The 24,754-nt window shown below is 37.2% G+C and overlaps 2 protein-coding genes across 2 annotated transcripts in view; one reads left to right on the forward strand and one right to left on the reverse strand.

The window, feature by feature from the left end:
• LOC123557260 (uncharacterized) overlaps positions 1 to 24,754 on the reverse strand; it is a 291,086-nt gene that overhangs the window by 80,092 nt on the left and 186,240 nt on the right. The window lies entirely within an intron of this gene.
• Positions 473 to 24,498, forward strand: LOC123557264 (uncharacterized). The gene is made up of 6 exons (XM_053543629.1): positions 473 to 616; positions 2,734 to 2,845; positions 3,112 to 3,200; positions 5,129 to 5,245; positions 6,634 to 6,690; positions 23,538 to 24,498. The coding sequence occupies exons 1-6, from the start codon at positions 545 to 547 to the stop codon at positions 23,646 to 23,648; spliced, it is 558 nt and encodes a 185-aa protein (XP_053399604.1). The 5' UTR covers positions 473 to 544; the 3' UTR covers positions 23,649 to 24,498.

A 24,754-nucleotide genomic window follows, 5' to 3' on the forward strand; every position in this document is an offset into this window, starting at 1 on the left:
TTGTCAGAATCTACACTAGATTTATTGCCCTTTAATTTATTATTAAAAACTGTATTGCAGCTCATGAATTTCTGTGATGTCCATATGCTAATTATGTCTCCCGCATGCGATCAGCTGTTTAGACGGCATAGAGGCTATGACTAGGTTTCTGTATGCAATACAGTTTCATTGGTCGCTTCATGATTAAATGAAGATTGTGGGACAAAATTCTATGATCGTTCTTCATAAATGCTCTTTAAGTTTCCGTCATTTAACATTGTGGGGGCAGTTAATGTTAGTCAAGATCCGCCCCAGCTATTATTCGCTGGGAGCGGCTAGTTTTATATATCTACTTTTCCGTAACCGAAGGGGACATATTGCATTTTAGCATGAACGTATATATTCCATTAACTTTAACAACATCTTTTAAACATGTATTTTGAAAAAAATCGTTTTCTACGGAACATTTTACAAATCCTTTCAATATTTTTACCTGCTTAAATTACTGCTCCCTCAGCCTCAGGTATTTTTTGCTCAGAACGAGGCTATTTCGAAAACAGTGAAAATGGCGTTTATGCACAGATTTCTGTGCTGGAACTTACGATCAGCGTCTATTGTTTGTTTTATATTTGTTTCGGTAAGTTAATTCAGACATTAAGTAAGCATTTTCTTGTTGTACGACTTAATTATTCAGTAAAACCATACGGTTTACCTGTACAGGTAAGTTGTACCGATCATTTCCGGTTTAAAACTTAACAAAAATATAGTTCACTATAACATTCCTGCGATATTAAACACTTGTTTTGAGCAGTTGATAACATGATATTCAATAATTAATCGTAGCTGAATAGACCTTGCATGTATATATAATGTTCCCTGCTGTTTATTATGTACGGACAACACAATATTTTTGAAAACAAAACAAAACAATTTGAGATGATACTGTATGTATGAATTTTGCAGCTTATTTCATAAAATTTGACCAAAAGATGACAAACACTAGGCTTGAATCTTAGAACACCGGGCTATCTCCAGCATGAGATCAGTAGATTTTATCTTTAAAAACGGGATATGATTAAATCATTTCAGTAGTTTGTGCTCGATTTTTTTCTTGCTGTTTTAAATAAATTGTAACTATGTAAGTGAAGGAAACAGAAGTATTTATAATTCTTTTATCATGGGAAAAATACTATTGCAAATTTGATTCAAAATAAATAGCAGTTTCACTGTTTGTAATATATGCCGTAATCAGATTCTTGACTTGTTTTTTTCTCGGGACTGATGAATTAAAATAATAAACTTTATGTTAACTTTAGTATTTAACTTTTAAGCCATGGATTATGCTCTGTCTCATGATTTCTTGAATTTGGTTACCTGCTTGAGTAAATAAATAACGGTGACTACCAGAAATCGCTGTGAGAGCTAAGGCGTAAAAAAAAAAATTGTTTGTTTCCGGTATCCCGACCTACCCTAAATTTTTGGCCCGACCCTAAATGTTTTTATGGCCTTGGAGAATATCTTTTTCAACTTTTTAACAAAAAGTTGCAAAACTTCACTTTTTATGCTTTAAACATGGCCAGTGATGTTAGAAATCAACTTACTGATGCTCTAAAGGCATAACCCCCTTATTTGTGTTCATTTTTCAACACAAAAATAATTTCCGAAAAGTCTCCCTTAATAAAAAAAAAATCCAAAAAAAAAAAAAAAATTCCGACCTACCTACCCTAATTTTTTTGAGCATGTTACCGGAAACAAAGAATTTGTTTTTTTAGGCCTAATTATAAATAAAATATTTACAAAAATCGTAATAATGGCAACTTTATGACAACTTATAAAAACTTTACCGATATTTATGCCTTATACACTTGTAACACAGTACATAATATTACATGTATATTGATTATCAAACCTCTAGACTCCGGGCCTAGAGGTCCAGTTACCTGACCCCTAGTCACTTTCAAACTGAAATGGAGCAAAATCGGAGTACGGGAGTTGTGTTCTGTTTGGGATATTATTAATATTATTATACCAGATTTATATAGCGCCCTTTTCATGATAAACACGTTCAAAGGCGCTTTACATAGCGCAAACACTTCCACACAGGGCGCGAAATTCATCCTCTACGAGTACAGACCCAGAGCGATCTGACCAGAAGGGACAGAGTGAGGTAAAGCCCCCAGAACAGATAGAGAGAAATCCTTTTTAGATACAGGCCTGCCTGGCTAACTTTACTAGCTCTAGATTTGCGAAAAGACAGTCTGGTTCTTTAACATGCCCGATGTATAGCACCGATACACGCGAAGTCGTGTTTCCTGGGAAGAACCAGTACAGGTCTCTTAGGTGGGAGACACTCGAGAACATCTCAGAAATTTCCAGTACGTGGACCAGGATTCAAACCCCGGACCTCTGGATTGACAGTCTAGCGTGACTTCGAGCGTGTTGCCACTAGACCATCGGCCCACCTAATAGTCATTCAGCTAGATCAGAGTTATGGTCCTTGACTCAGTGAAAAATAAGTGCTTATAAGTTTGTGTTGCACATATCTTAAAAATGTTTTCCCCAGTCATTAAAATTGTCATTACAGACTGACCCCAAGAGCAAAAGCTGCTATGTGCAGCTAAGCAACCTCATTCCCATTAAATACATTTCCTAAAATTAGATATATCTCACAATGCATTGTGGTCGCTCATTTTCATTTTGCCTAAGTATCTAAAAATGCTGACATTATTTTGTATTTTGTACATTCCTTTTCAGATTACATCATTTTTTGCACTTGTAATGCGCCTAGTGGATCTTCTTGCCATAGGAACAGATTTTGAGATCAGTCAGGGTTTCCATACAGCATGGAGGTCACATCAGTGGAGAGGTATCATTTCTTTCTGCAGATGTTTCATTTTGAATTTATGTTGTTGATATGTGTAAGGCGTGACATACTAAAATTGAATAAATAAGGTTTGGGTTGTGGAACTGACTGCTGTTACGTAGTTCATATAATCATATATTATTGAAAATTCTGTTAAAACCTATCCATGCATAGAAATCTAAAGTTAGTATTGTTGTTCTCTGTGTTGAATCGTAATATATTGTATTATGTAATAACACCCTTCACAGAATTTATTATGTTTTTTTCAGCATTTCTGGCGAGTGACATAGTTTTGACTTTTGACCATATTGTGATATGTTTCTTCAGTATTTTCATGCTGATGCAAGTCACATACCGGGTAAGTCAAATTAAACTAGGGTATGTAATTTCAAATTTGTGTCCCACCCACAGCTTTCCAGCCTTTGGTGTAACTGTGTACATATCTTAAAATTCACAAATTCTTACAAAGTAATCCATTGATCTTCCTGAACTTAATTCAAATATAGGTCACTATAGGGCAGAGTTTTTATACGCCCAAAGGGACCCCTGGTGTCTGTCTGTCCGTTCGTTAGCAATTTTTTGTACAATCTGTAACTCTTGAACGCCTTGAAGGATTTCAAAGAAACTTGACACAAATGTTCACCACATCTGGATACCGTGCATAGCGCATGTTCTGGATGGCTCGCTTTAAGGTCAAGGTCACATTTAGGGGTCAAAGGTCATATGAGTGTTTCGTATCCGCTCTGTAACTCTTCACCCCCTTGAAGGATTTCAAAGAAACTTGACACAAATGTTCACCACGTGGAGACAATGTGCAGAGCGCATGTTCTGGATGGCTCGCTTCAAGGTCAAGGTCACACTTAGGGGTCAATAGTCATATGAGTGTGTTTCGTGTCTGCTCTGTAACTCTTGAACTGCTTGAAGGATTGTAAAGAAACTTGGCACAAATGTTCACCACATTGAGACGACGTGCTGGATATCTCACTTCAAGGTCAAAGGGGTCAAAGGTCGTTGCTCTGTAACTCTTGAACCCCTTGAAGGATTTCGAAGAAACTTGAATACTATAATGTTCACCATATCAACAGGATGTGCAGAGCGCATGTGCTGGATTGCTAGCTACAAGGTCAAGGTTACACTTAGGGGTCAAAGGTCATACCTTCGGGTGTATATTGCTTCACATTGCAGTGCTCTTGTTTCACTTGATTTGGTAAAAAACAGGAATCATGGTGTTGTTCACTGGAGTAGAAGATTCTATCTGTTGGTCATTGGAAAGATCAAGGTCAAACACGGAAGTCAAAGTTTTTAGTTACTTTTGCTAGGCTTATAACTTTTTTATTGTGAATAGATGAATATACAATGTATAACTAGGCACAAATATTCACAAATCACTGGAACAGACGTGTCCCTTGCATGATTCTAGACCCCATCCCCTTACTAAAATAGAAAAAGTTCAAATTCTACAGGTCGTTCAACACGACAAAAAATGTTGCAGGCTTGGTTTGATAAGCTCAGATGTCAAGGCACTGAAGTTTAGGTCATATATGTCATTTTTGTATGCCTGTCTCTGAAAGAGCTGGGCGTATTATGTGAACACTTGTGGCGGGCAGGCGGTCGGCATCCAAAGCATGTCCACTCTCTAAGTCGAATAGTTTTCATCGGTCTTCACCAAACTTGCTGACATTGTTCTTGGGCATAATATCTCGGACAAGTTCGATAACCAGCCAAATAGTCCCAGGCACTCTTGGATTATGGCCCTTGAATTACTAAAAGAACTGCGAATTTAGCCTTGCCTGCACCCTAAGTCGAACAGTTTTCATCCGATCTTCACCAGACTTGCTGACAATGTTTGTGGGCATAATATCCCGGCCAAGTACGATAACCACCCAAATCGCCCCAGACATTCTTGAATTATGTCCCTTGAATTAGGCCAAGTTCGATGATGGGTGTATTTTGTGACAGTCTGGCGCTCTTGTTGTCTTTTCTGTAGCTTTTTATTGCATGCATGTATATTCAAATTTGTATATGACTTGGCAAGATTCTCTTTAAAAAAATGATAGAATGGTTTTTACTAACAACAAACTTGATTCACACTAAGTACTGTTAAAGGACGGATATTTCCCTTTTCAGTTCATTGCCTCTTTAACCAGAAGGGGATGTTGTAATATCTGCCAAAACATCCTCAACTTATTTAAATGAGTTTTATAAGCCTATAATAACTAACAATTTTTTTTTTATACATACTAGAATTCTTCACTTTAGTTTACTTTATTTTGTACCTAATTTCAGCATTTTGTGATGTACATGTTCTGGTTGAAGTGGTTCATCATTCTTTTCATCACCTACATCTTCATTGAGTTCTGCTTCTCCGTGTTTGAGTATGCATACTACGGCATGAACACTTTCGTAAGTATCTTTAAGATTAACCTGGTCCCAAGTTGGAAACCAGTCTCTGACTGCAACCGTCTCATTGGTCCTTCTGAAGATGGAGCTCAGTATCAACCAATCAGATGTTTGAGTTTTTAGACTGGTTTCAAAATAAAGTTACAAAGTTTCATAACCTCAGAGTGAGACATCGAGTTTGACTGCAGAAAGATACTAGAAATGTTAATTTGGCACAAATAAAGTTTAAACACCATTGAACAAGACATGAAGTGTTATCTCAAGTTCCTAACTGGACTCGAAAATTATAAAATGGAGTAATAAGATAAGTCCCAGAATGGATCCTATCCATTAGTTCAAGCAAGATTGTGTCTATTGTGGGATATCCACGATTGACTGAATATGTTTACTGTATGAATACATAGGTGGCAGTATCATTGATTGGCCACCCCCTCCCCACCCAACCCCCTAAGACCCCTGATAAAACCCTGAAAAAAATGACATTCTCAGGCGTTCCTTAATATCCCCAGCCTACAAGACCCCTGATACAACCCTGAAAAAAAAAATGTCAACTATCAAAACAGTATATTAGGTACTGTTTTGATAGTCGAGAATTTTTTTTTCAGGGTTGTATCAGGGGTCTTAGGGGGTTGGGTTGGGAGGGGGTGGCCAATCAATGATACTGCCACCTGCGTATGAATAGAGAACAACAAAATGGATTGGAAGGGTATTCAAAGATGGATTGTGCACAAAGTCCCTGAAGTTATAAGACTGGTATTATAAATTTTAGGACAAAAATTTACAAATTAAGTCTTTTGAGAAAAATGATGTTGAACTTGCTTATTGAAAAAAAGAATAGTTAAAACACTTACTTTAGCCATGGTTATAGAATTGTAGCAAGTTCCTTGAACTATGTCTACCATGTGGGCTCTAGATTTAAAACATCAGAGCTATTAAAATTTACACGTTATATATATGTTGATATTGAAGCTAGAGCTGCCCAGTTTAGTTTTCAGGTCCCAGAATGGTGAACATATAGACTATATTAGTTGTAGCTTTGTCCATCTGTCTGTCTGTCTGTATTTCACACATTCCTTATCTGGCACATGACTCCCAAATACTGAAAATATGTACATTGTAAATGAAAGTTTAAATGTAAATAGATATGAAAAGGCTTGCATCTGATAGATTGCATTCTAGATATGTGCAGTATGCAGTGAACACAATCTTTTCTGAAGCAGTATTAGCTCACATTTATTATACTCTTGAAAGTAGAAATATGACACAAGGTATTAAACCATTTGACAAGGCATTGATGGGGAACAACCATTAGCCTTGTTTCTTTTTTGTGCTCAAATTGAACAAGTGCCTTTAGTTAAGACAGTAAAATGACACACTAATTCACATTTCAGAGATTGGCATATGTTGTTTGGACATGGCTGTACTGGCTTGGCAGAACACTTTGCAATGTAAGTAAACAGTTGATACACACTCTATGAATTTAAAATGTTAGAACATGATTTGAATAATGAACTGCTTGATGTAAATCTTACTGTTCAAGTGAAAGAAGATACAATGTATTTATGCTCCCAGTTGGAAGAAGAGGTGGTATATTGTTTTACTCATTGTTGGTCAGTCAGGAGACCATTTGGTCTTCGTTCAGTAACTAAAGAATGCTTGGTCTCACAAAGTTCGAACAGTTTTACTTAATAGGACGATAGACTGCAGTCAGTAAATGACCATTATTAGTCCCCTACTGGTTGAAAACCAGTTTCGGGGACTATAGGAATGCACTTTTCCGTCCGTCCCCAATTTCGTGTTGGGTCCATAACTCTGTCATTCATGAAGGGATTTTAATATTACTTGGCACAAATGTTCCCCATTATGAGATGACGTGTCATGCGCAAAACTCAGACCCCTAGCTCAAAGGTCAAGGTCACAGTTGGAGGTCAAAGGTCAACAGGGTTTTTTTCCTGTCCGGTCAATAACTCTGTCATCCATCAACGGATTACAATATTACTTGGCATAAATGTTCCCCATGATAAGATGATGTGTCATGTGCAAAACCCAGAACCCTAGCTTAAAGGTCAAGGTCACATTTGGAGAACAAAGGTCAATAGGAATGTTTTCTTGTTAGGTCTATAACTTTGTCATGCAAAACAGGATTTAAATATCAGTTGACACAAATATTCCCATGGATGAGACAACTTGCGCAAAACCCGGGCCCATAGCTGAAAGGTCAAGGTCACCTTTGGAAGTCAAAGGCCAGAAGGGCTTTTTTCCTGTCCAGTCTGTAACTCAACAATCCTTAAAGGGATTTTAATATTACTTGGCACAAATGTTCACCACCATGAGATGGAGTGCGCAAGAACCAGGTCCCTAGGTCTAAGGTCAAGGTCACACTTGGAGGCCAAAGGTCAGATACAAGAATGACTGTCCGGAGCATTTCTTCTTCATGCATGGACGGATTTTGATGTAACTTGGCACAAATGTTCACCAACAGGAGGCACCCTTGTTTTTAGAATTACTTCCCTTTGTTTTACTGTAAATAGCTTATATTGTAACTTCTTTATTACTGGCTGTAGGGAAAAATCGGGACCACTTTTCTGTAGTACAACATGCAAGATATATCCAATTTTAGGTGTATTTTGACTTATCTCTTTTTTTTTAGGATTAACTTCCCTTTTTTGTTACTATAAGGCCAGAGTTCTTTGATTTTTCGTTACTCAGACCCGCCGACCCTATTTTCCGTCATTTTCGAAAAAAATAAAAATTGAAATTTCAAAAATTTCAAAATTATTTTCGGGCGACGATCGATGTTTTGCTGCATTCTGACGACGACGACAACGTCGATATTCGTCAGCGCATTATCCGTCAGTGTCATATAGGCGCAATTTCCGCTCAAATGGAAGCGTCTGATAAACACAAGCTAGCGCGCACTAACAGCGAGCATTAAAAGTAGCGAGCATTAAACTGAGTATTGTCCCTTGAATAGAAATCGGAAATAAAACTGGCGAACAGTAGCTTGCGAACGTAACTAAACTGCGACCAACTAATCTATTTACGGTCCGCACACTGTTGAATTGCGGCGAGTTGCATGGTTTCGTATTGTGGCCCGGGTACTAATTCTAAATAAAAGGCGTACATGTATTTTAAAGGCATTTATATTTATTAGGTTATTTATGATGTTTTATGAACTAAGGATTCCCGCGAAAGAATAAATGTATAAAATAAACGAAAATGCCTGAATTGTCTAGCTCCTTATAGAACGATAGGGTCTAAAACCAGTACGGAGGTGTTCGATGTATGTCCAAACGGAAACGATCATTTATCTATCAATTTAGATACAACTTTCATTTATAAAAGATTTGTTTGTTTGCTTGTTTTGGGATTAACGCTGTATTTCAACGGTATTTCAGTCTTGTAACGGAAAGCAGTTAACATAAACAGTGTTCATATATTCTATACCAACACTAACCTGTTCCCCACAAGTAAAAGCCAACTTCCCAACATAAAATATCAGAAGTGGAGGACGAATGATTTCAGACGCATTATACTTTATCATATTGTCATGGAGAAGATTTGTAAAAGAAGAAAAAAAAACCACAGCGACAGTTCAAGACATATTATACATGTATATACCAACCAGACAAATTATCTGAAAATTAAAAGGTAGTAGGGTGATTTATTAAACGTTATATCAGAAGATAAAAGTATCATCATATTTATGAAAAGCTCCAATTAACTGTCTTAGAATGTTGATATCAAATAAGGAAGGAACTGTTAGCAGGGTCGTGAAAGGGACAGTGTCGGAGACAAAATGGGCCTCCTTGGCCCCCTTTGGTGCGCCGTAGCTCAGAACCCAGGAAGTGTGCCCCCCTAAAACCGGGTATGTATCGAAAGGGTGTTCAAAGACGGACAAGAGGAGCCCAGGCTTATAGCTGTATCTTGGGTCTGGAACTGACAGCAGGGTCGTGAAAGGGACAGTGTCGGAGACAAAATGGGCCTCCTTGGCCCCCTTTGGTGCGCCGTAGCTCAGAACCCAGGAAGTGTGCCCCCCTAAAACCGGGTATGTATCGAAAGGGTGTTCAAAGACGGACAAGAGGAGCCCAGGCTTATAGCTGTATCTTGGGTCTGGAACTGACAGCAGGGTCGTGAAAGGGACAGTGTCGGAGACAAAATGGGCCTCCTTGGCCCCCTTTGGTGCGCCGTAGCTCAGAACCCAGGAAGTGTGCCCCCCTAAAACCGGGTATGTATCGAAAGGGTGTTCAAAGACGGACAAGAGGAGCCCAGGCTTATAGCTGTATCTTGGGTCTGGAACTGACAGCAGGGTCGTGAAAGGGACAGTGTCGGAGACAAAATGGGCCTCCTTGGCCCCCTTTGGTGCGCCGTAGCTCAGAACCCAGGAAGTGTGCCCCCTAAAACCGGGTATGTATCGAAAGGGTGTTTAAAGACGGACAAGAGGAGCCCAGGCTTATAGCTGTATCTTGGGTCTGGAACTGACAGCAGGGTCGTGAAAGGGACAGTGTCGGAGACAAAATGGGCCTCCTTGGCCCCCTTTGGTGCGCCGTAGCTCAGAACCCAGGAAGTGTGCCCCCCTAAAACTGGGTATGTATCGAAAGGGTGTTAAAAGACGGACAAGAGGAGCCCAGGCTTATAGCTGTATCTTGGGTCTGGAACTGACAGCAGGGTCGTGAAAGGGACAGTGTCGGAGACAAAATGGGCCTCCTTGGCCCCCTTTGGTGCGCCGTAGCTCAGAACCCAGGAAGTGTGCCCCCCTAAAACCGGGTATGTATCGAAAGGGTGTTCAAAGACGGACAAGAGGAGCCCAGGCTTATAGCTGTATCTTGGGTCTGGAACTGACAGCAGGGTCGTGAAAGGGACAGTGTCGGAGAGAAAATGGGCCTCCTTGGCCCCCTTTGGTGCGCCGTAGCTCAGAACCCAGGAAGTGTGCCCCCTTAAAACCGGGTATGTATCGAAAGGGTGTTCAAAGACGGACAAGAGGAGCCCAGGCTTATAGCTGTATCTTGGGTCTGGAACTGACAACAGGGACGTAAATCGGTTATTTCGTTTACTTATGGTTTGTAATGAACTCGTGTATACATGTTTCTCTTTCCTGATATCTGTTGCGCCGTAGCTCAAAAGTCTGAAACTTGATATATTTGGTACGAACGAGAAACACATATCGTAAGTTTTCGAACTCACTAGATGTGCTTGCGTAATTTTGATATCTGGTAAATGTTCATTACTCGTATGTGACAGCCCTCATTTACCCACCTTGTCCTAGTCATGGTAATATGTCTCGTAAAAGCTTCAGCTTCTATTAGGAAATATCAAAGGTAACTGATACTGGATACTTTGAGTTAACGAGGAAATTGTAATGGCAAAATGGATGATATTTTGGTATGTATACATTTTTACGATCAGGTTTGCAATATAATGAAGGAGCCTCCGTGGCCGATTGATTCAAGTCGCAGACCTCTAATCACTTGCCTCTTGTCGATGTGAGTTCGAGCTTCGCTCGAGGGTTTTAAATTCTTCATGTGAGGTACCCATTCAGCTGGCTTCCAAAGGTCGTTGGTTCTACCTAGGTTCCAGTTCGTGATGAAATAATGCAGGGAGAGGAACCTTTGGTCTTCTTCTACCACCAAAAATCTTGATAGTCGCCATATGACCTTTAATTGCACCGGTGTTACGTTTAACTAAAAACAACAACAACAACAAAAAAATACAAAAAAAAAAAAAATAAATAAATAAGAACAATGCAAAATAATGAAAATCATTATACTTGACATTCACTATTTAAAGTTCCATCTTCAGGTAGATCTATGGTACAAAGTCAATATTGTCTATTGATTACATGCCTTAAGTTTGTTTATAAAGTTTTACTGTTGACTAAAGGTCCACTCCTACGAGGGTCGAAATGCTTGTCCTACTTGCCCCCTCAACTCCGGAGAGCGGCTAGTATTGAATGAAGGTGACAAGTGAAAGGCTAATGACTTCCAGCAATGTTACTTTATATCGGTCCAGTTCTTTTCGAGGAATCCCTGTCCATTCGTTTCTTTAATTATTTCAAGTTTCTTTTTAGCTATGCTAAGTACTACACTTGGTCACCCAGAAATCATGTTTCATGTAGAGAAGTTGGGAGCTACTACCACAGAACGGGATCAGGACACTTGCCACCACCCCCACAAGGACATTTGCCCCCACCCCCACCCCACCCCATCCTCACTTCATTGAGAAACTGGACTGCTGGATATTTGCCCTGCCCCAGTTGAACTGGAAGATAGGACATTTTCACCCCCCCCCCCCCCCACACACACACACACATCACAGTGCTTATTTCTAAAACGGGACATTTGCCTTACCCCACCCTCATCGCCCTCCCCTTCCCCAACACTTTACAATTTTACTAGTAAATAATTGTCAAGTTCACAAATTTTCAGTGTTGAATACATTACACTTATTGTAAATGAAAAAAATATAACGTTGTTATGAGCACTTTTGCGACTTGATAATAGGCTATTATTAACCTTAACACCTAAATGTAAATAAGATACCAAATATGTATTTAGAGTAATTTTGATAATAAAACAACATAAAACACAGTTACATCTAATGGTATTTAGGACAAAAATATTGGGATTGTATAATTGTCAGGTAAAGGTAAGGGTAAGCTTTATTTAATGTCGCATATAATCCAACATATAACACGAGCTACAAAGCTCTTGTGCGACAAACTAGGTATCTAGTAACAGAATGGTCAAATGCACATTTTTTACGCAAATTGCTTCGAAAATCACATTTTAGCCTAGCCCTAAAATAGTTGTGACGTTGCCGTTTTTATGGCGATTAATTTAGTTTCGGGGCGTCAATTCAATTGAAAAAAGTTATTATTTTTCATTTAATACGGGGGTCTCTTAAGTTTTCGCTGTATTGTCTTAAATCCCATCCCTCCCCACCAACTTTCATGCGAAGATTTTGTGCATCAAAATTTCAGAAAGAACTGTTTGTATTTTAAGAGAAAAAAAATGTTAATCACAACAAAAGTTATCAACAATATAAATTTCAGTTTAAGCGTATTCTAATTTTGTAAGCCATTTTCCGGCTTCTTTCCAACTTTTATTGTCACACCTGTAGATCTGAATGCATGTTACACGTCTTATTAAACATCTTGCTTCTCTCCTCCATAGATATTTTAGGTTTCTGAAAATGTTCCTGAAATGTTTTTAGATAAAATAAGATTATTAGATTCCTTCAATTGCCTGTTTGTAGGATTAATTTTCAGATTGTTGCGTTATTTAATAATTTTTCGTATTTGGTTTAATTCCATTTCAGCTCTTTCCGTGACATAACTGGAAGGTTGGTGAGAAACGACCTAACACCAAAACAATGGTTTTCAAATACATAAGTGCAATAAGTTATAAATTTATTTCATGTCCGTACATTTTTAACGTGTGATTGTCTGGATATCAGACTGGAGAAGAGTTGCGGCTGAATCAGGTTGTTCTACTATTACATAAAGGCTAGTGTTTTAGATTGACACAGGATCGTATTTCATGTACAATATCAGTAATAAAGATGAGAAATAGCAAAGGGCCTAAGAAAGTCAGAATTAGCCAGCAATAACAAATGTTTTGGGATTTTACGCCCTTTTTCTTCAACATTTTATTTTACAAGAACTAATCTTTTTTCCATAGCACCTTGCAACTGTCCCAATGAAAAATATTAATTACGGATAGTATGGTGACTGATTTCTGCCATTTTACGTTTTAGCCCCCAATACCCCGCCGGGCTAAAACGCGAGAATTAACAAGTTAAAATGGCGGGGGCGCGTGGCGAAGCTCGTTATTTAGCGGGGGCGCGGAGCGAAAACGCGATAATTGTCGGGTTCGCGGTGCGAAAACGTGACACTTGAAGAGCGGTAATTATCGGGTTTTCGTCCCGCGCCCTCGCCATTTTAGTTACTAAATCTCAATTTCGGCCCGAAACCCATGCAATTAGCGAGTTTTCGCCCAGTACCCCGCCATTGTAATGCTTAAATTTAGCATGTTCGTCCCGCGACCTCGCTAATTAGCGACCCAACCGTTTTACTTATCTAATAGTTTCAACTTTTCGCAGCGCGAGGACAAACAAGACGGTCATGGTGGTCCTATATCGTTCACCTGAATCATGTTATTCAAGTAACCAAAACATAAAAGGTCATGATAAAGGTCAGCCTGGGGTATGTTCTAAAATTATTTTGAAGAATGTTGAGCACATGTGTTTGACTGTGGGCTTTGGCCTTATGGTCATCTACGAAGTTTTATGGTCATAGGACCAAGCGATGCAGAGTTATCAATCTTTTTGTTACTAAAGGTCATGGTGACCTTTATTATGCCTTTTACCCTTGGGGCCAGCATTCCTACTAAGTTTGAGGGTCATAGTCGTAAGCATTGTACAGTTATAAGGTTTTCTGGTACTAAAGCGCACAGTGGCCTTGACCTTTGACTTAAAGGTCATCTACTCTTCAGGTCAAACCTCCCTATTAGTTTATGAGTCCTAGGCCCAAGCACTGCCGATCTATAAGAGCTTTTTGTTCTATGTAAATAAGTGCCTCTAGGTGGAGCCTCTTTTCACCCTAGGGGCATAATTGGAACAACTTGGGACCACTAGGCAATGCTACATACCACATATCAAAGGCCTAGGCCTTGAACTTTCAGACAAGAATATTTTAAAAGTTTTTTTTTCTATAAGAAAAAATCTATGGAAAATTTGGGATGACCAGGGCGAGGCCACTTTTCACCCCAGGGGCATAATTTGTACAAGCTTGGAAGAGGACCACCAGGCAATGCAACATACTAAATATAAAAAAAACCAAGGCATTGCAGTTTCAGGCAAGAAGACTTTATAAAGTTTTTACCTATAAAGTCTATGTATAACTTGGGACTCCACGGCCGGGGCATACATTGAATTCAGCAATGTTTCACATCAAATATCAAAGGCCTAGGCCTTGTGGTTTCAAACAAGAAGATTTTTAAAATGTTCAGTTAAAAATCTATTTTAGCTCCTGTGACCTAGTTGTGCAATGGACTGGAACCATTTGAACAACTTTGAAAAAGACCCACCCAAGGATCATTCCTGTGAAGTTTGGTCAAAATCAAATCGGCAGTTTAGGTGTTGTTTTATGAAATTCTGGACAGATTAACGGTCGGACTGATGACGGACGACGGACATTGACCGATCTCAATAACTCACCATGTGTACTTTGTGCTCACATGAGTTAAAAAGTAACTACATGTATCCCTAAGGAACATGATGTGTACACTTAATTGTTGCTTCTGCACAAACTGATCACAAAGCGACACATCTTCAGAAAATTAATTAAAAGAAAGTATTTTTTCTATAATTCTGCACATATGTTTTACATAAAAGCCGTGTAACACGAGATCGCGGGGAGAAGAGGCGAAATTTAAGCATTACAGTGGCGGGGCGCGGGGCGAAAACTCGCTAATTGTCGGGGGTGTGGGGTGAAAGTCAAGATTTAGTATTTAAATTGGCGAGGGTGCAGACCGAAACCACGATAACTAGCACTATCTAAATGTCGACTTTTCGCCCTGCGACCCCGCTAATTATCGTGTTTTGGCTCGACGTCCCCGCTAAATAGCGACTTTTCGCCCCGCGTACCCGCCATTTTAATTTATTAATTCTCGTGTTTTCGCTCTGCAGGGTTGCGGGTTGAAAAGGTGATGTGGCAGAAATCAGCCACCATAGGATAGTGACTGCACCGGGCACCGAACCTATGATCGCTCGATTGACAGGCGAACGCAAGCTCAAACATATTTTTTTTTGTTCTGTGTTAAAAAGATATGATTGTATTATTTTATGTATGAAACAAAGACGAATCAAGTATAGTTACGATAAAAACGCGAAATTTCATTGTTATCACTTCCCCACTACCCTTCTGTTTATTCAAATTAAATACCTACCTTTTTTCCTTTTTATTTCCTTGTTTCTGTTTTTTTTTCCTTTTCCCTTTTTTTCTGCTTTTTTATTATTTTTAATAGTGACCCTGAGAGGTCACGTTTCAATGGACCAGGGTTCTAAATTTCTAAATTTTTGCGTCAAAGTTAGTTTGGAATCGGCATCGATCTTACATATCTCAGTCTTCAGTTCATTCATTTCACCCGGTTTTGTTTCATGCTAAAGTTGAAAATGACAGCAATTTAGCGGCTATATCCAGCTACAATATTCACGTTATTCAAATTTGAAAAAAAAGATACACATACTGATAAAAACAGTGGAAGTTTTTATCTGAGTGTTAGATACGAATACGCTCAAATGCTGACAAAATCTTAGCTATATCTTATCTGTATTCATAAGTAAGTATTTACATTCTGCTTCAAGGCGTTCATTCTGGCTTTGGTGGAAAATAATACATATCAGAAAATATATCCACTCTTTTCATTAATTACAAGAAGATATATTACTGTTTACATATGAGGAAAAAAAAACTTGATGCGAAATTAAGCTGTTTACCGGCAACGCTTAGAACATGGCGTCGTCTAGCGTAATGATTGACGTTCTGCTAGATATACCACTGCATTACGACAGGTAAGAGTGGTTCGTGGTAAAAAAAAATGCCTCCTACTGAACCATTTCAAAGTCTCTCTTATGGGCTCCAAACCCACGATATAGCTTTCCACTTAAAATTTTCTTGTTTTCCTAGTTAAGTCGGACACAATTCACTTATTTTAAGCAATGACGGATCAAAGGGGACAATGGTACGAATGATAAACATTTTCTTATATTATCATTTTCGCCATGTACTCCTACTACAGTCCTAAGATACAGCCTACCATTTCGAAACAGACCATGGCTTTAAAGAGACTCGTTCATACATTTTAAGGGAACATTTTTTAAATGTGGTGTTATTAAATTCCCAGTGATACAAACTTGTTGACATAACAATTTTGCAAGATATTCTAGTAAACTTCCAAAAATAATGTGTAGAAGGGAGCAAACCGTTGTAACGCTTTTGAAATAACGCAGAAAGTCAACATTCTTCTCGCTTTTTTCCAATGTCTTACAGTTATTTTCACCCATTTTATCATTTTTCTCTGTCATACGTCCAGATCCGTTCTATGTCAAAGTTTGTGGAAAGGAACCTGTTGAAACATTTCATACAAACTGGACGAGTAGCTTTAAGGTTTCTGATATTGAGCAACGACAAGTCAAATGGGTTCGTGGTATAATAATTTCTCCGACTGAATCATTTTGAAGTATCAAGATTGTTTTTAAACACCCTTTTCAATAACGTTCCGGCGATCTTCCCTGATTCTAAGCTTTAACATCAATGGAATAAAAAAAGTCCCAATAGTAACATTATCACGCATGTACTGCAAGATATAGTAGTTCACTTTGCTATGAAGTACGAATTCAATACTGCTATGATGAATTAAATGTGATGACATGTAATACAGCCATTCACTTGCAATCATGTATTTTCTCTTTGTTTTTAAAACATACATTTGACACACACACATATAGCTTTTAATTTCTTGTTTGTTTGTTTGTTTGTTTGTTTTGTTTTGTTTTGTTTTGTTTTGTTTTGTTTCGTTCGTTCGTTCGTTCGTTTTGGCGGAGTGGACACTTTTTATTATTTTTTTCAAATTAATTAATTTTGTAGTAATACGTAATTAGGCATATTTATATCAAACCTTATTATTACCTTAGACCAAGTGTTAAAAAATACGTTGACCTCCTTAAATGTGATAAGAATAGAATAATGCTCAACTCAGCAAAGTTTATTTACTATGCATCACCCTTAAGATCAAGTTTATTGTAATACTTGACATCATACATTCTCAATGATCACTCAGAAACATTTTTAGAACATGTGTCTTATATACATTATGTCTTTTATCCACCCTCCGTCTAATTACTTATTGTTAAAACTGCCCGCATTACATGACTTCTTGTTGACAAATATTTATATGTATACATGTATCACATAAAACTGTATAGTTTACGTGAATAAAATTATCTGTCTGTCTGTCTGATTTTTAGCTATGATTGGTGAAAGGGGGCATAATATTATCACAAATATTTGTTAGTTACTAATTACACATTTTCATGCATGTACTAACGGTCCCAAGATACGGCCTTCATTTTTGGAATCTCAGCCTGAACATAAAATTATAATTGCGTGACCCTATTTATTAAGCCAAAAATGGCATTTGGTTAATAACATTTAGTCTTACCTGTTACTTACGCCCCATTTTTGGTCAGTTTTTGAAATATCAACTGAAGAAAAATGCCATATTTGGCATATGGAACATTTTAAGATTGCATATTATATAATTTTGAATGCAACAATAATTATTATACAGCAAACAGACAACACATACGACCGTTCGTTATTGACGACTGTAAAAAGGCGTATACTGATAATTTCTCAAATATTATCAACCGGCCATGTCAGTATGTAAAAGCTTTCGTTTTGCGTTTACAGTATAGATATCATCAGCGTCAGTGAGAAATCTGAAAAAAAGTTTTTCTTTTTTTCTTCTTCTTCTTTTTCTTCTTCTTCTTTCAGTGTTCTCGAAAGTACGACTTTTTTTTTATTTATTTCTGGAGCTTCTGGAAGTAGCTGCTTTTTTCTTTATCGTTCCGTTCTTTCCCGATTCCCGATCGCATGTATACTATATGTTTCTTTCTTTTTTTTTTTTTTTTTTTTGGTTTTTGTGGGAGTGGGGTACGATACACTAAATAGATTCTGTGCTACGACGAGTCAAATGAGAACTGTATTAGGAATATGTAGATGCTGGAACAACTGATACGTATTAGACCTTCCTGGTAGATGTAGGGCCTAAATGTAGATAAAAACCTATAGTCTCTCCTATTAGTCAGTGGTCGCCTTCCAGGACTGAGGTTCTATACTTTAGCATTTGCGGCGATAGCCTCAACTGTAAGAGCGGACGCAGTGGTCCAGTAACACAGTGTTTGACTACGAAACCTGGGGTCGTGAGTACGAGCCCTGCTTCTTCAACTGAAAATTACCAGAGTCCTGTGCCACAGTGATTTACACCTCGTACACTAAAGAACCAGGGAAGCTTCTTGAATCGGGGCGTCTTCTGTATCTTGCACTATCCTCCCATTAAAATTACTTGAGTATTCCGCCCGTATGGATTACCGATGGCGACTAAAATAAATTTAAATACGAACAAACAAAAGAAACCTCTTCTGAGGGGTTCGTAGTTTAAATAGATTTTATTTATTCACTCCGAACCTGAAAATTGCAGAAGAAACATATAGTAGAAAGCTTATGTTTATGTCACTGTTGTCTTCTATTTCTAATAGATCTATGGAACCGTGGATCACATGATATCAACAACCGTTCATCGTAGTAATTGTCGAATTCTTTTAATAGCTAAAACGAGAAAAATGGTAACAACTGGAGCAGAATGGACATCTTTAAATACTATTTTTAACAAATATGCTTTCTTACTCAGTCTAAATTGTTTGTGTATTTGTAAAATGATAGGATTGTTTTGCTGGAAGCTTCTTTGCGGACCGTATAAGCTGCTGAAGGGCCGCAGTTTAGTGCTGTCAATTATTATACTTTTATATATAATTGATATAAACAACTATTTCGCATAAAACCATATTTAATTGTTGATAGTGTTTTTATAATTACAACACGGTAGACGTGCATATTAGAATACATTACTAAAACACGTAAAATGCTCGTCACTTTTTGTGTTGGATAACTTACTGTCTGGCAGTTATTTTCAAGGGGGAGTAATTAACGTTCGCTGAAATTTTTAATGTTTGCTGGAGAAATTAATGTTCGCTGTTAACGTTCGCTCGCTTAATGTTTGCCAGCTTGTTTTCAGTGAAGCGTCTCCCGTACGTAAACAAAAACTTGAGTGAAATTTAAGATTGTCTTTGAACGATTTATGCGCGATGGAAAAGCGGAATATTTGGTTTGTGATCTAGCATAGACAATAAAACAATGAAAAACAAGTTCTGTAAAGGTTACGGTCAGTAACGGTGTCTCAAAATGTTAGAAAAACATAGATTTACCCGACGTAAATAACAACGGCAACATTGAATGTGAATTTGACATGCCTTTGGCAGTTATATATTTACATGAGAATGACGTATAGGAGCAACAAAGTGCTGCCAAAGGAGTCATCCGTTTCAGATTTTGGGGTTTTTTTTAACCAGGAGGGAAAGGGGCCCAGGCCTGTGATTTGGAGCAAAAACAGCTCGGTGTTTGGGCAAAGGGGAATAAAAAACCTTATGTAAAGTCAGTTTTTTGGGAAAACTGCATAATTTCAAAGATATTTTCTGAGGGAAGGACCCTATTATGAAGGGGATAAAACCCTGTGATATGCTTATGAAGACACATATATATATATATTACAAGTTGCCTGATTGGAGGTATTTATCTACATATTCCATTGCATACAAATCCTTTTCAGGGACCTATCTAGCTACTTATGCTTTCAGTCATTTTCTGGCCATTGAATATAAAATAAAGAGTGGCCCGACTTTGAATCACGTGCTCCTGACCACTGTGGGATCGAGCCCCACTCAGGTCATCATGTGAAAAAGATATCCAGCTGGCTGACGGAAGGTAGGCTATTCTACCAAGATGCCAATTCTTGCCTGAGATGATGCCCAGAGGAGTACCTGGGGTCTTCCAGCACCATTTAAGTCTGGAAAGTCACCATATGACCTATAAAATTGTGTCAGTGTGACTTATAACACAACAAATAAATATTAAAATGTATTAAATAAAGATCTTGGTCAGAAAAGTTTATGAATTAAAAATAAAAGTATGCACATGCTAAAAATGAAACCAGCCGATCAGACCTTTGAAAATTGCTATTCAATCATCAATTTAATACTCGTCGGAGATGTTATGACCAAGGGCAAATAGTACCCATGCCCAAAGAGTGATTTTGTTAAAGTTTTTGAAATCATCAATTTTATGTTCAAGATAATAAAACACAGAATGGTAATTTTCTTTGTATTACATGTTAAATGCGTATTAAAGTAGTGTTAAAATCCTTTCAGGCAACACATTTGAAGTGATCACTTATCGTCTGTTGTTTTAGTAATTTTACTGCCTTTTTATTTTTATTTTTTCCCCTCCTCCTGTCAACATTTTTCTGCCCAAAATCCGAGTAACAAAAAAATAAAAAACTCTGGCCTAAATAACAATAGAGAAAATTAGATGCGTTCCAGTAGGGGACTTTGTATTGCATGGCAATACTTCATTCACTTGTTGTTTTGGGAATCAGTAGGTCAAATACGTACTGGGGTCAGTAAGTGAAAGGTCAAGGTCATAGTGAACTTGAAACTGAAAAAGGTTTCTAGTCAGTATCTTAAGCTTTTCTGGGCTTTCAGATTTCTTATATGATTGACTGTGGTAATGTTTTAGGTTCAGTCCCTCAAGGGTCAAAGTCACAGTAACTTTTAGGTTGAAACAGTTTCTGATCAATGACTACAGAAAACTTAGGCCTATGGCCATCAGTCAGGCTTTATAGGATGGTTGCCTGTAGACAGTAGATGAGTCCGGTTGTTATTTTGGTCATTTGGTGGAAATTCAAGGTTACAGTATACAAAATTGCATACTCAGCAGGTCATCTTGGGAAGTATATGTGTCTTACAGACAACTCTTGTTTTAAAAAATATGTTAAGGTTAATGATGTTATTTCTGCAGTGAATTTTTTTTGACTTTTCAAAAATACCTGTGGTTTTCTGAAGGGGAAAATACAATGCGATAAACCCCAAAAATGGGAAAATCCAAATCGTTTGATTTTCATGATAACAGGCACAGTACCAGTTCATGTGACATAATTAGCACCCCATAACAGCAGTGCGAGTTGTTAATTTGAAGCAACATGGGGATGATTAGGGTTTTAAAATATATAAACGTTGACTTTTGTAAAAATTATACTTTGCATATTACGAATCATTTTCTTTAAATTCCAAAGGAAAAATATGCCCTTCTTTAAGGGAAAATATAACAGTTTTAGGGGAAGATATAGCTAATTTTGGCTAGGGGGAATAGCCTGTATTCGGTTGTAAAAATTAGCAAAAAAAAATCATGGTTTTGAAACATGTAATTGTAGAGCAACACTTATATTTATAACTAGAATATTGTTAAAAACTGTTTATAAATTGGTTCAACAAGCAAACAGGTTGCCACTTTTTCAAATTTTGTTTCAAGTAAATGAATGGTATTCATTATTGTATACTGGTTCTGCCAAAAATTTAAATACATCTTATTTTACATGTACTATTTAAAGAATACCTTATATACATTAATGTTCTCAAAAATGCCATATTTAGGTTGAACATACATGTACAATTATATCAAAGCAATTTTGAGAGACACTGCTTCATTGTTTTTACCACAAAAGGTGTGAAGTCACTTTAATACTAAAAGAATGACTTTTATTGAAATAATTGATTGGCTTAATGTCAGCCATGTATTATACACCTTATTGATGCAGGCGATATTTGTAACTGGTACAAAAAAGAATAAATGATTGTGAAATTATGTATATTTGTGAGGGGGAAATTCTTGTGGGTTTCCTCGTTACATGACAATACGTAAATAAGATGTCTGATTGATGACCTTTTGAACAAATGAAATTCCCATCTGTTTAATCTTTATAATTGAAACCCAGAAATTGTTTACCAACAACATAACTGTTTGGGTTGAAAGCACAAAATAATATCATTCCAGCAGGATTAAATGATTTTACAGGAAATTTTATAAAACTACTATGTGAAAATTTGTTTACAGATCATTGTGATAATTCTAAATGTAATGTTGATGGTATGTTTATGTTAGGCAGTCCAGCCTACTGTATATTTTTAGCTCACCTGAGCGATGCTCAGGCGAGTTTTTCTCATCACTCGATGTCCATCGTCTGGCGTCTGTCTGTCGTCTGTCAACATTTAGCTTGTGTATGCGATAGAGGCTGTATTTTTCAACTGATCTTCATGAAATTTGGTCAGAATGATAACCTTGGTGAAATCTAGGCCGAGTTCGAAAATGGGTCATCTGGGGTCAAAAACTAGGTCACTAGGTCAAATCAAAGAAAAACCTTGTGTATGCGATAGAGGCTGTATTTTTCAATTAATCTTCATGAATTTTGGTCAGAATGATTATCTTGATGAAATCTAAACTGAGTACGAAAATGGGTCATCTGGGGTAAAAAAACTAGGTCACTAGGTCAAATCAAAGAAAAACCTTGTGTATGCGATAGAGGCTGTATTTTTCAATTAATCTTCATGAATTTTGGTCAGAATGATTATCTTGATGAAATCTAAGCGGATTTCGAAAATGGGTCATCTGGGATCAAAAACTAGGTCACTAGGTCAAATCAAAGAAAAACATTGTGTATGCGATAGAGGCTGTTTTTTTCAATTAATCTTCATGAATTTTGGTCAGAATGATTGCCTTGATGAAATCTAGGTCAGGTTCGAATATGGGTCATCTGGGTTGAAAAAGTAGGTCACTAGGTCAAATCAAAGGAAAAGCTTGTATATGCGATAGAGGCTGTATTTTTCAGTTGATCTTCCTGAAATTAAGTCAAAATGATAACCTTAATGAAATCTAGGCCGAATTTGAAAATGGATCATCTGGGGTCAAAACTTAGGTCACTAGGTCAAATCAAAGAAAAACATTGTGAATGCAATAGACGCAATATTTTCCAATTGATCTTCCTGAAATTAAGTCAGAATGATTGCCTTGAAACCTAGGTCAGATTTGAATATGGATCATCTAGGGTCAAAAAGTAGGTCAATAGGTCAAATCAAAGAAAAACCTTGTGTATGCGATAGAGGCTGTATTTTTCAACTGATCTTCATGAAATTTTGTCAGAATGGTTGCCTTGATGAAATCTAGGTCAAGTTCGAATATGGGTAGTCTGGGGTCAAAAACTAGGTTACTGTGTCAAATCAAAGAGAAACCTTGTGTATGCGATAGAGGCCGCTGTATTTTTCAGTTGATCTTCATGAAATTTGGTCAGAATGATAGCCTTGATGAAATCTAGGTCAAGTTCGAATATGGGTCATCTGGGGTCAAAAACTAGGTCACTAGGTCAAATCAAAGAAAATACTTATTTATACTCAAGATTTTTGCTCCAATTTTAATGATAATTGGTCAGAATATTTTTTTCCATGAAATCACTTGGTCAAACATGTTTACACTGTTATGGTGTGTTTCTCAGGTGAGCGACCTAGAGCCATCTTGGTCCTCTTGTTATTGTTACCTGACTAACTGTGAAATTGTTTCATTCCCTTTCAGATAATGTTCACAGTGATCCTGTTTGCTAGAAAGCAGGAGATTCTAGAGGAGACGGATCGTGAGTTGCGATTTGCAGGAGAGAAGAAGCGTCACGGGCTCGGATACTACTAAACAGTTGATCTGTACAAATATCCCGATACAAAATGACATTTGAAATGGTTGTGATGTATTTACTTTGTATACAGTGTACTCTAGATCTACTTGTACATAAGCTATTTGTTTTACTGGAAAATAACATTATTATATGGTTCTTTCCTTAAAGTTTTCTATTCATTTTCAGCTATTGTTTTGACATTTCTCTCAGTTAATAGATTTTAAGTATTGCATATTTAAGATAGCTCTTCAAGTTTAATTGAATGAAGTGTTTAATAAACTTAAAATTAATCATATTTCTTGCAACAAGCAGGACCTTTACTTAGTTATCAAGTCTATAGATGTATATCAACCTTTTCTACAGTTCAATATTATATTTGAATATAAAACCTTTTTTTTTATAAAACATCACTCATATGTATATATAAATCATTCTCATTCCACTTAGAACTATTCCGGTTCATTTTATATATAAGCTGTATATATATTTCATATCAAAGATTTTAAAACATTCCATTTTTTCGTTTATACATGTATTAAAAAAACTTGTTAAAGCTCGAGTATAACTATATTCCTTAGCTGAGAGTAAAATATGACCGTCTTGCAAAAAAAACGTTTATGTCTATCAGTGGGAGTAATATAGTTTTAGATAAAAAATAAATCCTCTGTTACGAAAAAGTGATCCTAAATTATAGACACATATCTTTTAAAATGTTTGTCTTTTTCCATTTATGAAAATAGTTTAAAAAATAATAAATATCACTCAGATGATCAAACTTTGTATTTGGAGGAGGAATGTTTTTAGAATGAATATCAAAATAAAACTTTGTACATAACCATTTTTATATTAAATAAACTTGATATATCATGTTTTATGTTGTTTTTATGCGCCCGAAGGGAGGCATATAGTTTTTGAACCGTCTGTCGGTCTGTCTGCAATTTTCGTGTCCGATCCTTATCTTTGTCATCCATGGATGGATTTTTCAAATAACTTGGCATGAATGTGTACCACAGTAAGACGACGTGTCGCGCGCAAGACCCAGGTCCGTAGCTCAAAGGTCAAGGTCACACTTAGACGTTAAAGGTCATTTTTCATGATAGTGCATGAAGGGCGTGTCCGGTCC

Source organism: Mercenaria mercenaria, chromosome 5 (genome assembly GCF_021730395.1).
Source record: "Mercenaria mercenaria strain notata chromosome 5, MADL_Memer_1, whole genome shotgun sequence".
Taxonomy (NCBI): Eukaryota; Metazoa; Mollusca; class Bivalvia; order Venerida; family Veneridae; genus Mercenaria; species Mercenaria mercenaria.